This window comes from Malurus melanocephalus, unplaced genomic scaffold (genome assembly GCF_030028575.1).
Source record: "Malurus melanocephalus ecotype Western Australia unplaced genomic scaffold, MMel_1.1 scaffold_208, whole genome shotgun sequence".
Lineage (NCBI taxonomy): Eukaryota > Metazoa > Chordata > Aves > Passeriformes > Maluridae > Malurus > Malurus melanocephalus.
Window position 1 is genome coordinate 480641 of NW_026623440.1, and position 14525 is coordinate 495165.

The 14525-nt window shown below is 45.6% G+C and overlaps 2 protein-coding genes across 3 annotated transcripts in view; one reads left to right on the plus strand and one right to left on the minus strand.

Moving 5' to 3' along the window:
* Nucleotides 1–8411: 8411 nt before the first annotated feature.
* SNRPD3 (small nuclear ribonucleoprotein D3 polypeptide) lies at nucleotides 8412–12599 on the minus strand. 2 transcript variants are annotated; one of them, XM_057373885.1, is made up of 4 exons: nucleotides 12496–12599; nucleotides 11201–11350; nucleotides 10398–10590; nucleotides 8412–9562 (listed from the first exon to the last, which is right to left on the minus strand). In XM_057373885.1, exons 2-4 carry the CDS (start codon nucleotides 11324–11326, stop codon nucleotides 9501–9503), a joined length of 381 nt encoding a protein of 126 aa, XP_057229868.1. In that variant the 5' UTR covers nucleotides 11327–11350; nucleotides 12496–12599; the 3' UTR covers nucleotides 8412–9500. The 2 variants fall into 2 exon arrangements, with proteins under 2 accessions (XP_057229868.1, XP_057229867.1); XM_057373884.1 differs by lacking the exon at nucleotides 12496–12599 and adding an exon at nucleotides 11897–11959.
* Nucleotides 11925–14525, plus strand: part of GUCD1 (guanylyl cyclase domain containing 1) — a 9913-nt gene continuing 7312 nt past the window's right edge. Inside the window, exons 1-2 of the mRNA XM_057373883.1 lie at nucleotides 11925–12303; nucleotides 13926–14010. Of these exons, the coding sequence (XP_057229866.1) occupies nucleotides 11925–12303; nucleotides 13926–14010 (464 nt within the window). The remainder of the gene's footprint in view (nucleotides 12304–13925; nucleotides 14011–14525) is intronic.

Consider the following 14525-nt stretch of genomic DNA (forward strand, 5'->3'; position numbering starts at 1 on the left):
CCCCACAGGAATTTCAAAAGTAGATGAGTTTTTGAAAGAGTTAAAGAAATGAGACATATTTTAAAGAAACATAAAAATCCTCACYCTTCTAAATTAATAATGGTAACTTTGCCTTCCTTTGCTGATTGTGAGTCTGAACACCTATAAACAACCCAAAGATGAAACCTCACACACATGGATAAAATCCACATGGAATAGAGACACCTTTCATGCTCTTTACTAATTTTACAAGACATTGCAAGATATTTTTCAAGTGACATGTTCCCTTTGGACCAAGGAAGGTATTGGTGGAAGGTATTGGTGTCTCTCTGATCAACCACCAAAAGCTCCAAATAAAACCAGTTCCCTAAGGGAGAAAGGTGGGATTAGAGACACTCTGTTGAGCATTACAACCTGATACTGCAAATGCTGGACCCAGTCCTATCTGCACTCCAGTCACAGGTGCAGGACCTCATAGCCTTCATGTTGTTAACCTGCAAAAAGGTCATCACCTGCTCTCTTCTCACAACTCATTTTTCCCTTCTCAGTGTAGTATCTTAAACAATCATAGAATTTTTTGGTTGGAAAAGACCTTTGAGGTCATTGAGTCCAATCATTAACCCATCACTGCCAAGCGCACCACTAAACCATATCCCAGAGTGCCACATCTACACCTCTTTTACATAATTCCAGGATGGTGACTCCACCACTGCCCTGGGCAGCCTGATCAATGCTTGACAACCCAGTCCTGCTGGCCACATTATGGCATATACAAGCCAGGATGCCACTGGCCTTTTCCACTGATGAGCTTTACAGTTGCTCTTCCCCAAGCCTGGAGCACTGCYTGGGGTKGCTGTGACCCRTGTGCAGGACCTGGGATTTGACCATGTTGAACCTCACACAATTGGATTTGGGCCATCAAYCCAACCAATCCAGACCCTCTGCAGAGCCTTCYTGTCCTCCAGCAGATCARCATTCCCACCCAGCTTGGTGTCATCTGTGAACTTATTGAGGATACCCTGGATCCCCAGATAATTGATAAARACATTAAACAGGACTGGCCCCARCAYGGAGCCCTGGGGAACCCCRCTAGWGAYCAGCYCCAGCTGGTTKTAACTCCATTTACCACCACTCTCCAGGCTMAGCCCTTGGTTTCCTTCCCTGCTGGGGAAGAGATGGTATTAATTTTTTCTTATTTTCCTTCCAAAATACCTTTCAGCAAAAATGAAAAGCATTTCAAATGTCAGCAAGATCTGCTTAAACTCTTACAGTCTAAGCAGAGCAGGCCTCTGCTCTGTGCCAAGAAGAAAACTCGAGCATGAAGCATTTAAATGAGGGCTTGGAGCTGCCTGGTGAGCCACTGCATATCTAGAAAGAGGGAGCAGTGCTGCTGAACATTTGGTCTTTGGCTCTGAGCACTGTCCCCCTGGGGCTCTGTATCAAGGCATCTTCACAGCTTTTCCATAACAGCAGCACCCCCCAAAATGAGGCAAGACCCTCAGTGTGCAGTGCACCCCTGACACAGCTCTTCCCTGCAGAGCCCCTGGCTCAGCCCCAGCCCCAACCCCTGCTCAAAGCTGTGCTTTCAGTCTGAGCTCTGCTACCCAGCAGGACAGGGATGAGACATTCAGCCCCTTGCAGGGTAATTCTGTGCTAATCACTGGCTGTGCCACCTGCCAGTTGGCAACTCCAGGAGCTGGAGATAAAGCAGGAGACAGACTGGTTCAGCTGAGCAGCTGTGACATTCGTGTTTATTCCTCTATATGCATTTGGTTGCTTTGCCCCAGAAAGCTCCCCGTGGAGAACTGGTTGCAAATAAGTATGTGGAAATGCAAATTAGAAATCCTGCTACTGCTTCTTGGATGAACTTTGATGGGCTGCAATTTAGCTGTGGAGAACACACCCAGCTACTCCCTGCCAGCTCCTGATCACACGGACAGGTGGGGGACTCAGGGGAGCACACTGCATCCAGCTCCAAAGCTGGGAAATGCTCCTGTGGCCCCTACAGATGAGGTGCACACCCAAGGATCAGACCTGGAGGTCCCAAATCTGAAATTTTCATAAAAGCTCAGYTCGCCAACCAGAGAGGATGACACAAGCGAAATGAGCCTTCCCTGGCACTGAATGAGAAAKCTCAGGGCTCTCAAAGGGGATTAAAGGGATGAGCTGCTAATTCAAGTTTCCTCACAGATACCCAGAGGGASAGCTTAGTCATGATCCTAAATCAGGGGACACCTGCCCTGCAGTCAGYCTGTCTCCTGCCAGGTAACAGAGCAGGACTGAATACTGAATACTCTCCTCAGGAGGTACTTGCTCATGCAGGGCTGTAATCTCAAGTATTTACAGTAGCACTCAGTATCAGACTCAGACACCAGGCTCTCTCCATTTTCAGTTTCCCAGCCTCCCTCCCTGTGCAGCCTAGGATGGGACCTGTGTCATGTAGCAAGGAGGAAACTGCAGCTGCACAGGTGGTACCACAGCCCATTCYCCACCTCTCACCAGGTGATCAGTCTCAGCACAGCTCTCAGTGAGACATTCRAGCACACCTTTCATCAGCAGCCTGCTGGAAGGAGAGCTCACCAGGTGCAAAGCATCACCCTTGAAGATGCTGGCGAGCACCATCAGCTGGGGCTCTGCTGGGCTCAGCAGCAGCAGAGAGCTCCAGCAGCAGCAGAGAGCTCCAGCAGCAGAACAGAGCTCCAGCAGCAGAACAGAGCTCCAGCAGCAGCAGAGCCACAGGGAGCTGCACACATGTGAGATAACGAGCAGCAGCACAGCTAATGAGGTCACTGGTGCCAGAGAGCAGAGGGAAAAAGGAACACAAAAGACATTTCCCATTACTCCACCAGAAAAGCACTTGTTCCCTCCCTTCCTAAGAGAACCAACACCTTCTTTGCATCTCCATCCTGTATTTTACCTCAGACTCTGASCACAAAACCCAGGAAAGCATCTTGGCATGCTCCAGGTAGCAATATGCTGAGCACTGAGTTCACCACAAGCCTCCCTCATTTCAGTAACTCCATCTACATAAGTGGTAATCATTTTGTTGAGGTAAGGATGCAAAAAGCAGCTGGAAGCACAGGCTTGTCTGATCTATTTTTCATTTCACACACTTCAAAACCTGTCAAGGCCCTTCTCTTCTGCACTGCCAAGGCTCTTTTTTCAACTCCTAATCCATTTCTCATCACAAGCACTAGGAAGATAAAGGAGTTTGCACTACTTGGGGCAAGTTGACAAGCTCCTTAGTGGACAGCTGCTGACAAAGATGTCAAAAATATAAATTGTTTCATCTTAAGAAAACAAACAGGAGAAGATTAAACATTGCCTTTCGAGATTGCTCTGCTCCCTACCAGAGGACATGATTCACAGCTCGGAAGAGGCTCAATAGGATYTCTTACCATGCAGTGCCCAGCAGTGCAGGTGACAAGCCCCCAAGGACACCTGGCCCTGCTACCCCAGTGTTCTGCAGATGGGGACATTATCCATGGATAAGAACCTATTTTGCAGTTTACCTGCATTAAACAGGTGCTCTCAAAATAGATGCAGTAGCTGGTTTAAGGCTGCCAAGAGRCAACTCACTAAACAAAATAGGCTGGAACATTGTTAGCTGAGGCCAGTGCTCTGGGAGGCCATAACTGCATCTGGATCTTCTTTGAGACACCAGACACTCAACTGAACCTCTGCAGTTCCTCTCAGATCTGACACTATCCCAGTTCAGCAATGCCAATTCAAAACTAGAATAGCCACAAAACACAATTACTACACRGGAACTCTTCTTCAGCAGAAGAGATCAGAGGAAAGTCAGCTTTTCTTCCATTTACTCCTTTTCCCAAAGCCCAGCACTCCTCCTGCTGCATCCMAACTGGCCTCAAAAGCAAGTGAACCACAAAAGCATTGACATTTCTTTCTACAGCAGCATCAGGTTCATTCTGCTTGCATGCAGAGGRTGTCACAAAGGTGGAGGAGAGATACTTCCCTGCTTTCTGATCAGCCAGTTCCTCTGCTTTTGGGAGAGTTATTCCTCCCAGTCCATTTTTGTGTCAGTCTGCAACACATTGGACACAATGATGGGAAGCATTTGGAAAACTACCAAAAACTATGTGGGCCTTATTCAACCAGTGTAACTCTCCTGAAACACATGGGATCTCAACAAGYACAAACATGGCACAGAAAATGGGAAAAAGGCTCTTTCCCAGACTGCAGAGGCAGCTGCCTTTGGGTGTCCATGTCAAACTTCTGAGCAGAGCTTTGCWCTTGATCCCCTGAAATCTTTTGGTTTGCAGAGCCAACAGTTTGATGTRTGCACCTTTGTCTGAACTCTGCTGCAATTGAAAAAACTGAGCAAGTCAGAACCAAACTGAACATTTTACCAACAGTTTTTCAGACACTGCAACAGAAAAAAAAAAAGAGGAGTGGAAGGCACCAAAGGAACAGGTTTGACATTTAACCAGATACTCAGAGATATCAGCCCAGAGGGTCTCCAGGTCTYCTTGCCTAGGTCTCAGCCCTAGACTGGCCCATCTCTCAGCTCTAGAAGGAATCCCAGTGTTTTACAGTGTCACTGTTAGCCCCCAGAGMTCCTGCTAGCACTGGGCCAGGTGCTGTGGAGCTGGGAGAACACTCAGTTCCCACATGCAGGACAGCAGGATGTCCCCCCAGAGCTCCTTTCCGAGGTGTCCAGCTCATCCAGGCACTGCAGGGYCAGTAAAAGCCAGGCTCAAATGAGGCCACAGAGATAAAGTGAGGTCTCCTACAGGGACCCTCCAAACAGCCTCCAGTCAGAGGATTCAGCACGTCCCATGGTATAAATCTTTGCCCAGATTTAGGATTAGACTTCATGTATTTGGAGTCATATTCTGACATGAAAAACCTTTAATGAGTTCTCTAGAGCTTCATCCACTTTCTCCATGTCAAATTTGGATCATTAACCAGAAAAAAATAAAAAGGTTGCAGTGAAAAGACAAAACAAAGACAGCCGATGCTAACAAATACCAAGAGAAAAGGAAGAAGCAACATTTCTTCTGTGTGCAGCCACTCCTTTTCCCAAACCACAGCACTGCTGCTGCTGTATCCAAACTGCCCTCAAAAGCAAGAGGTGAGCAAGACTGCAGGCAAATGACACACTCCTGYCTGTTTCTGAGGATGCATCTGATGTGCCCTTTGATATAGTGCTCTTCAAAGGGGAACAACATTGACTTATGGCTGAGCTTTGCAAAAAAAGGCTTGCTGTGGAGCTGTTTCAAAGACATGAGACAGAAAGGAGTTCATTTGATCACGAAGCAACAAACAGCAACACCCTTTTGCTAGAGAAAKGTCCACATGCCAGTTCTGTGTCTCAGCTAGGTATTGTGTCATGGGAAAAAAACCCTATTCACCCTACAGTTTACTCAAAATTTTAGGAGAATGTAAAGATAACAGTAAGCATTCCAAAATGCCACCACATAGGTCTATGCATTATCACAGTATCAGCTTCACAGCATGTCTGCTGAGGGTCATCAGCTGCAGTGCTCCAAAACCCCTCTGAGGCCGTGGGCTCCACTCCCGCCCTATTAACATTTTAGGTACCAAGGGACAAAATGTAATTTTTGCCTCACAAGCAGTGGTTTACTCAGGGGTAGATGTACCAGCATCTCTYCACGGAGCTGGAATTAGGGCAAATCTTCAACAACAAAACAGATTTTAAGTCCCCAGGCAAGGAAAAATGAAGAACAAATTAAATGCTCACTGCAAGCAGTTCACCAAACAAAAGAACAATAATAGTGTTTTACTGCAATTCTTTTCATTTCTCCCAGCATAACTACACATCTTCTGGATACAATCTGTTTCTTTGCCAGGGTTTCAGCATTCTCCCCTGAATTAATGATGCTGGAAATTCTCCACTTTTCATAGACTCTGGTAGTCTCTGCTGAGCACCAAGAAGGCTGCACAATACTTGCTTATGCAATGACTGGTCCTGTGCCAGGAATAACAGCCTGTCTATTAGGAACAAGCAACTCRCACACAAACCCCAAATACTTTTCCCATTAAATGTCTGAATTAAGTGGCATAAACTCACCCCAAACCTACTACTCATACTCTACACTAATGTCAGTCTCTACATGACTTAAATAATCCCACACCCCGGTCTGTGGGAAACAGTTACCATGAGCAGGGAAGGGTGGCACTTCCATACTCATCACCTCCAAAACACTCCTGACTCTATCAAGAGCTCTTATTACAGGTCCAGGCAACAACAGGACACCTGAAGAAGTCAAAACACAGCTTGACCCAGAAAATTTTTGCAGAAAAGCACTGCTGTGGCTACTTCAGGCACCAGCACCCRAAGTCATCTGGTAGCTCTCCTGTCTGCAGGCATGAGCAGGTGGAGAAGTATCCYCTCACTTGCAAAGTGATTTGCCTCACACTGACCCATCAGCATTTGCTTCAAGGCTATTCCAGTTCATGCTTTAAATGTGGTGTTTCTGTATTTCCTTCCAAAGAAACACTGAAGGCAGGAGGATCCTATAAAGTTTTATCTAATGTAAGAAGAGGAAGACCAGGTCTTACTGTCTGAAGTTTGGCTGCAATAAGGTGCAAGTTCAGATGTAAATTTTTGCTTCTGTCAGGATGGAAACATCAAGGACCCGTGAGAATTCTTTCCCCACTTTTGACCCTTGGCTGAGAAATAAACAACTGAACTATTGACACTTTATTGTAGACCTCAGAATTCCATCCMCTGCTAACTTCCCAAATCATTGCTCCATCAGCCTTTCCATCCTTGCTCACGTTTTACTGGCAAAAGGAAATAAGACACCTCTATTTTACAGGAAACCCCACTGTAAWGCTCAAGTAGCAAAGAGATACAGCTCGGACAGTTATCCTGACCCAGAAATTCCCATTTTCCACTCTCTTCTGCCCTTCYAGAACAGGTTTTCTGAAGAGCATTGAAAAATGAACCAAAGAAAAGTACAGCTTTGATCAAATGTAAGACACAATTGGAGAGAAGAACTGCACATGTACGGGATGAAATTACCTGGTCAGTGAGGAAAGGTCCTACAGCTCTGTACAAAGAAATTTTTTCCAAGTGCTACTTTCTCTAACTCTTCTCTGATATTATGTTCTGCTTTCATACAGAGCACAGGTGTTTTTTGGACCCTGGAAGACTGGGTGAATTTCTACCTGCACCTCTCCACACACCGTTTTGCATGGCTGCAGTATCAATTCTCTGTTCCACGAGTACTTCAAAGGCACCAACACTGGTGTTATCAAAGGGACAAGCCTAGAATAAGGCTTTAGGCCAGTGCTTGCCTCGCTCTGTCACAAGCAGGAAGCCAGGGAGAGCCCTGAACCCACTGAATAGCATGAGATTTACAAGCCCACAYACAAAGGATGGCAAAGAATGAAAAGTAATGCTGCAATCTGTGACAAAAAATAAGTGACAAATAAGTGCAGATGTTAAAAACAGCTACATCTCTCCTTAGTATCTGCCATCCCAGAGAAACAGATTGCTTAAGTAACTGAGCTGAGGAATCTACGCAACATAAGCGCATATACCTAATAACCAACTACCAGGGAAACACAGCATCAATCAGCAGTTGGAATAACCCAGATGTGTACAAAGCTGGCACTCTGGAAACACTGAAGAAGAAAGAAAATGAGCTATTTTCATGCTAGAKTTTATCCTAGCCCTTGAGTTTATGGATTTTATAGCAGAAGTCATGTTTCTTGCATTTTTCTCTTCCAGAGTGTTCTGGTACCTTAAGCTTCATTCTCTTCCCAACAGAGCCATCTAGTGGGTGAAACATCGTTTGTGAGAAGGAAATTTTGATTTATCACACTGTAAGTGTAGCACACATCACAGGAAGGATCTGCAAAGCAGCCTGTAACAAACTAGCATTCCAGTTACTCTGGTCAGAAAGTGCCAAGTGATGTTTGCCTCTTCTGAGACTTATTCATGGGATTTTTCTGAACAGCTCATCACAGGTTCAGCCTCAACCTGAAGCCACAATGCAAAGCTTTTTGTTATGCAAAATCTAGCATCTTCTTCAAAGCTGATATGCATTAGAGATGTTACTTCAAACTTCTKAATGCAGATAGTTTGTTCCACCAAACCTCCTGAGGAGGGTTACTGTTTCTGCTCAAAATTCAGGTTGTCCTCTGCCCTCAATGCTGCTGAATGCCATACCCACTGCTCCTGAGAAGAGCAGCTTGCGATTGCTCAAGGAGGAACAAAGACTTGAACAAGCAGGTGAGCCAATCACCATTAGTGGAAACGGTCCCTGTTTGTGAAGACTGTTGTCTTTTGGACATGTTACTCAGGAGAAGTGTAAGATGACACTACAATGCTTTTATAGTTAAGCTCAAGTGTCCCTTAAATATGTTCTGAGAAGGTTTCCACTGCAAATATTTAGGATCACTACTACCCAGAAGAACATGCAGCAGGGTTTTCCCTATTGATGTTAGAGCAAATACAGCTTTATTTACACACAATTCAACAAGTTAATACATTAGTTCAACTTTCCTGTCTGCACACAAGGGAGAGTCTTCACAGCATCTGAGCAAGACCAGCTCTTTTGTGCATGTGCAGAYGGGTAAGTGACTGTATGCAAGTATGTGAATAGGTACAGAGCGGTTACATTTAAACATTTCAACCATTTAWGTCAGTAAAAACAACCACACTACACTTCAAACAAAATAAACTGAAGTTAGAACTACATCTGGTTTCCTGCAGATCAGCTGATYTATACACAGCTGTGTATAGATAATAAGAACAAAAGCTGATCRTGAGTTTTGTTCAAAACATTAGCATTTGTATTGAGTCGTGTTTAATGTATAACTATTTATAAGACTTTYTTCAAACACCTGCACTGTCTTTCAAATTTACAAAACATTTCTATTTATCCTGGAAAATGCCTATTTTATGTTGTTATCTTCTCCCAGACACAGGGAAAAACTGCTAAGAAAAGATAGGTATTTTCACTGCAAATATAGACTCAGACTATCAAAGTTGTGTGTTCCTAATGAAAAATTCTCCCTATATCCAAAAACAAAATAAGAAATGCAAGAATACAAATTGAATATACAGATCTGAAGATGGACCTCTAACTACTGTAGGTCCATATAGAGCAAAAGAACACAAGTACCCTGCTTCTCAGGAAGCTGCCTGTTTTGCTGTATTTTACATAAATGTAGCTGCTAATAAGACTTCATCATGTATGACTTAAAATTTGTCATTAAGAATGCCTTCTAATTCTTTAGAGAACAAATGACAACAAGATTAAACAAGAAAAAGGAAACATTAATGATCATTAAAAACCAATGCATCACACAAAGTGGTCAAACCTAGATATAATGAATTCCACTATTTTCCAAAGGTGGCTTAAGTTTGAAATCAACCTACAGTGTATTTGTCCAAGAATTGTCCTGTCATGTAAGAGCAGACGAGTTTTTGTCAGAAACATTTATTAAACAAAACTGATACCAATGCACACATAGTCAAGTTAACACCCCTAATAAAAAAAACAAGTCGGTCAAGACCAAAATTATCTTCGCTTCTGGAAGATGTTGCCACGGCCCATACCACGGCCTCTTCCTCTTGCAGCCACTGAAGAAAGAAAACATCAGGGATGACATGAATTTGACATACCTGCATATTTAACTCAACAACTGACAAGCAAAACATCAACAAYACTCAAGGTCTCTTGCTCAGAAGCAAGGAAATGCTCAGAAACTKATGTGAGAGCAAGAAGCTTCCTGTGAGAATAACCAGAACCTAATGGTACCAGTCTGGCTCCTCAGAACAGCTGCAGTAAAYATTCATACAACTCAGGTTCCTTCTGACACATCAAGCTGTGTCACCCAAGAGATTTGAAACCTCACACTGGTCCTAGGTTTTGCAAAACAACTCGTAGGTTACTCCCCCACAAAAATGTTACTGCACACTGAAGTTAACCAGGGACTTTGCAGCACATGATTGTTACTCAACTACCTAATAACTAGACTGATCCCCTGAGAAAGGCACMAATGAGAGTGAACTACAGAAAAGCTAATAATTACAGCTTCCCAGTAGCTTAAGTATCATTTTTAGAACTAAAGCTGTTTTCCTACAAAAGCTTAACAAGAACACCCCAATCATTCCCTAAGTATTCCAAACAGCTGGTGGCCAAAATTGCGGGAAAACAGAACTCTTTTAACAGAAGGGCTTTGTTTAACATGACCCCTCACTACCTCTAATTATTGCAGCATCAATATTACACTAATAATAGTAAGGTAGGTAAATGCAACAGTTTGAGTCTTGACTCTCACCATAAGGTGAAACATACAGAAAAACATTGTATGAACCAGTGATCTTTTCACTTCTTACAGATCTCAGTGATTGAGGTAAGTTTTCCMATTCTACAGAAATATAGGGGGAGGGACCGTGAAAAAACTGCACATACCTTGAGCTTTGAGAATAGCTGCTTTCCCTCGCCCAGCTCCAGAACCCTGGTTTTTATTCTTCATGCTCTTTAGCATAGGAGCATTTTTCAACATATCTGGTAAGATGAGAAACCGTATCTTGCTGCCTCTGATGTACACCTGCTCGAGCTGTGCCACCCGTCCATCCCTGTACGTCACTGTTATGTTGGACATCTGGAAGGTACAGATCAGTCAGTGCTCAYACACCTCAGCTGTGACACATGGCATCACGACCATTCAAACATACTCCATGCCTGCTGCCCAGGATTTATACTTTCTCCCCAGTTTACAAATCAGTTTTATCAGCTTCATAATTTTTGTTTTCTTAYATGCGAATAGTTTTAATAAAGCTGTTCTAATACTATTAAGAAAGCATTCTGATTTTAAYAATGACTTGCCCAAAGTCAAAATTAGGCCCTCCTGGAATGGCTAAAGTAATGGTGATTAAATAAGTTTCAACTTCTGAAATCAAGGCTTATACTTGATATACTTATACTACTTATCAGTAGCTTTAAATAAAGAACTCCAGAAAAACGCTGTTCACAGGACAGAATGTAAAAATCTCTCATCTTACTGACAGGGATGCCCAACCCTATTCTAAAACTAGATAYAAGCTCTGGCCTCTTTGAAGCACTCTAATGCTGAATCCACATCACCATGGTAAGAAGCAGCAGCAAAATTTTCTCTATCCCATGACTAAATCCAACAGTCCTTTAATGAAACTTTCAGCCTTCCCATGCCCAGATCAGCCAGACTTTCCCCCATCTGTGTCATGCAAAGATACCTGGCAATTCATGTTGTCTTCAGCTTCGATAAGTTTGCCTCGATAAACTTCTCCTGTATTGGTCTCACATGTCACAATGTGGCCCTCGGCCTCGTGCAGGACCTTGATTGGCACCCCAATCGACATGGCTGCAGTGCTGTGGCTCTACACCTGAGGCAAAAGGAAAACAAAAGCCATTATTACAGAGAATGGAGGTAGAATAAGTTCCACCTACATAATCCATCATGTTCCCCATTAGTGTAAAGCACCAATTTTCTCACATTTAAACACAACATATGCTTTGACTACACATCAATAACACTTCCCCAGAGACAGACCCATTGAGAGATTTTAAATATCAATAACTAGTTTTTCCAGATCTCTTCCAGGAAATTCACTTTTCAGAAAGCAAACGAACCACTCGTGCTCAGTGACAAGCGCCCCAGGTGCATCCTCTAACAGTCCGGCCGGGCTGACCCCTGCGAGCCCCGTGGGCAGCACGGCCGCGCTCGGGGACCGCAGCGCCAAGCAGCGGGCCCGCCGTGAGGGAAGCAGGCCCACCGCAGCCCTCCCGCACACCGCAGCCCTCCCGCACACCGCCGCCCCGGCCCGGCCTCCTCAGACCCGCAGCGGTTGCGGCGCCGCTCGGGCACGCCCCGGCAGCGCCCGGGGAGCGAGAAGGCCCCGCGGGGTCCAAGGCTCGGAGCCGGCACTCACCGCCCGGCGCTGCCCGCGCTCTCCGCTAATGGCCTCCGCCGCCTCCCGCCCTGCTCCGCGCGCCGGAACCGGAACGCGGCGCTGGGGGCGGTGCGGCCTCGTCCCGTCCGCTCCCGGCCGGGGCCAGCCCGGCAGCCCCGCGGTGCCCCGTCCCAGGGGCAGGGCTGCGCGACCCCCGCCCGCCGTGTCATGCCCCTGCCCGCCCCAACGTCCTGCCGCTCTCTCCGCCGCCACGGCGCGGGGCAACCGCCCCGGGGCCCGGCCCCCCTCAGCCCCCGCCTCCGGGAGGAGCCAGCGCCGGGCCCCGGGGCCGCGCCGCCGGCTCGGCGGGGCCGGCAGTGAGCGGGCGGCGGGTGCCACCGCCGCCGCCATGAAGAGCCCCCGTGAGGCCGGGGAGCCGCCGCCAGGTCAGTGGGCGCCAGGTCGGTGGGGCCTCCGTGGGCGGGGGGGACTGCCCCGTGGAACGGGCCGGGGAGGGGGCCCGGCGGCGGTGGGGTGCGGGCGGCTCCTGCGAGCCCCGCCCGAGACCCCGGCGGCCTCTCCATCCCTCCCGAKCCGCGGTGCTGCGAGTTTCGCCAGCAACAGCAATGTGGATTTACCGGCTCCGTCGGTAAGGTGGTGGTGGCGGGGACCTGGCAAAGCGTAGAGGGGTTCGCAGGGTGCTTTACACGCAYGGCATAAACAGGCTGATATCTCGTCCCGGGACAGCCGACAGCCATCGCTGAAGAGCTTCGAGTGTGTTGGCGAACAGGTGACTGGAAGCTGGACGGCCAAGGAAACTTGTTACTGCTCTGTGAAGCTTTCACGTAGAAAACATGTACCCCTTGGTTAATRTGGGACTTGACAGAAGCCCTGGCTGTTAACAAAAAGGGGACAGATTCAAAACATGACAAGAAAAAAATGATAATAAAATACTTAAGAAGTCCTGTTTTGAGGACAAATGAGAATTCTTTTTTTTTTTAATTTGTTTTTGTTACAGTACTTGAGAGGACCTTAAGTTTAAATGACAAAGATTGAATATTATCAACTGGTATGCCATTCTTATAGTAATGATTAAACAGGGGCACAACTAGGAAAAATATAACATTATCTTAAAAGCTCTAGAAATAATATTACATCAAAACTAGACCAGTCCCCGTGATGTCAAATGCATTTTTTATTCCCATCATAAAATGTAGCTGACCTTRTGAACAAAAATTCTCAAAGGCTTTTTCTAGATTAAAGGTTACTGAGAAAAGCCCTTTGTGATTAACTCACTTGGGTCAATGCTGAAGTAGCAATGATAGGCACAACTCTTCAAGTCCTGCCAGTGGTGAGGGTGTTCCTGAAACTGAAACCACCACACTGCCAACTCCATAAAAATAAAAACTGAGGCAGAGGATGGATCTACTTGTATTTTGGGACTTTTTGGTAGAGATAGTTCATTTTGCTCTCTCTTTTTTGACAGAATTAATACAAAAGGACAACTGGTGCCACTTGTGAGTTTTAACTTGTTAACTYTGTGAGTTTTGTTAAATTTATGTAAATTACCATCCCTGAGAAAAAAAGACATCTGTAGAAAAGGCTTAAATCTGTGGGACTTCTGAGACATCTGTGCCCAGACATCTTTATTGTGTGTTTTTTCCCAATTTGGTTTTAACTCTTGTGGCACAGAAGTACATTCAGACACAAGAGAAAGGATGAATASCTGTGTCTTATCCGTGGTTATCCAAGAGGAGATACAGCTTCATGGTTGAGGGACATCACCCCACCAAAAAGGAAAAAAAAAATTAGAAAAAAAATCCAAAGGAAAAAGGGGCAGAAAGGCAGCAATCCAAGTGTGGAACAATAAAGGAGTATGAGATTAAAACAAATGCTTRCCTGTACAGAAATACTGAATGTTCCCCTAAGAAAGAAAAAAAATCTACCTGCCAATCAAAGTAAGAACATATTCCTAAGTTTCCATGGCTGTAGTGCTGAGGACAACCTGACTTCAAGTGGCTTGGAAAAAAACCTGTGGACTGACATTGTTCTTGTTCTGCTCGCACAGTTGACTGCATCCAGCTGAAAGTGCCAGTGATTCAGCAGCTGTACCACTGGGACTGCGGGCTGGCCTGCTCCAGGATGGTGCTTCAGTAAGTGGCTCTCCTAGTGTGGGAAATCCCATTCCATGGGGAGGGGATAGCAGGAAGCAGCTCCCAGGGAGAAAAGGTGTGTTGAGCAGCAGTTTTTGAGGTACCCTTGGAYAGTGACTGCTGCATGGGCCTGGCTCAGCTCTCCAGCAGGAGCAAAAGAAAACATAAATTGAAGTGAACTTTGGACCCTTTTGAATAATTGACTAATTGGATAGATGCAGAATACCTACTCAGCTCTGTGAACTCTGCAGGCTGGCATGCATAAGCTCATAGAAAGTACTGTCTCTTTCCTGTTGTTACAATTCAGAGCTGATAGTTAGCACTGTGACTCACCCAATTCCTGTGTTTCCAAGCGATGGTAGGTGTATCCCAGTTTATGAGTGTGTGCTGTACCTGTACTACCTCTGTCCTGCTGAGCCCCCAACCTGTGGATGAGTGTTTGTGTTCCAGGAGTAGTTTCAGCTTCAAAACTGTGTTGCCCTTTGGGTTTGGTTTTGGTTTTTTTTTTTTTTTTT

What these genes read in the sequence shown, in the direction of transcription:
- SNRPD3 (XM_057373885.1), bottom strand. Translation starts at nt 11,326, where the DNA reads ATGTCGATTGGGGTGCCAATCAAGGTCCTGCACGAGGCCGAGGGCCAC. An exon ending in AAGACAACATGAATTGCCAG is followed by an intron (nt 10,591 to 11,200) that starts GTATCTTTGCAT and finishes TGTACCTTCCAG; the next exon opens with ATGTCCAACATAACAGTGAC. An exon ending in AGCTATTCTCAAAGCTCAAG is followed by an intron (nt 9,563 to 10,397) that starts GTATGTGCAGTT and finishes TTCTTTCTTCAG; the next exon opens with TGGCTGCAAGAGGAAGAGGC.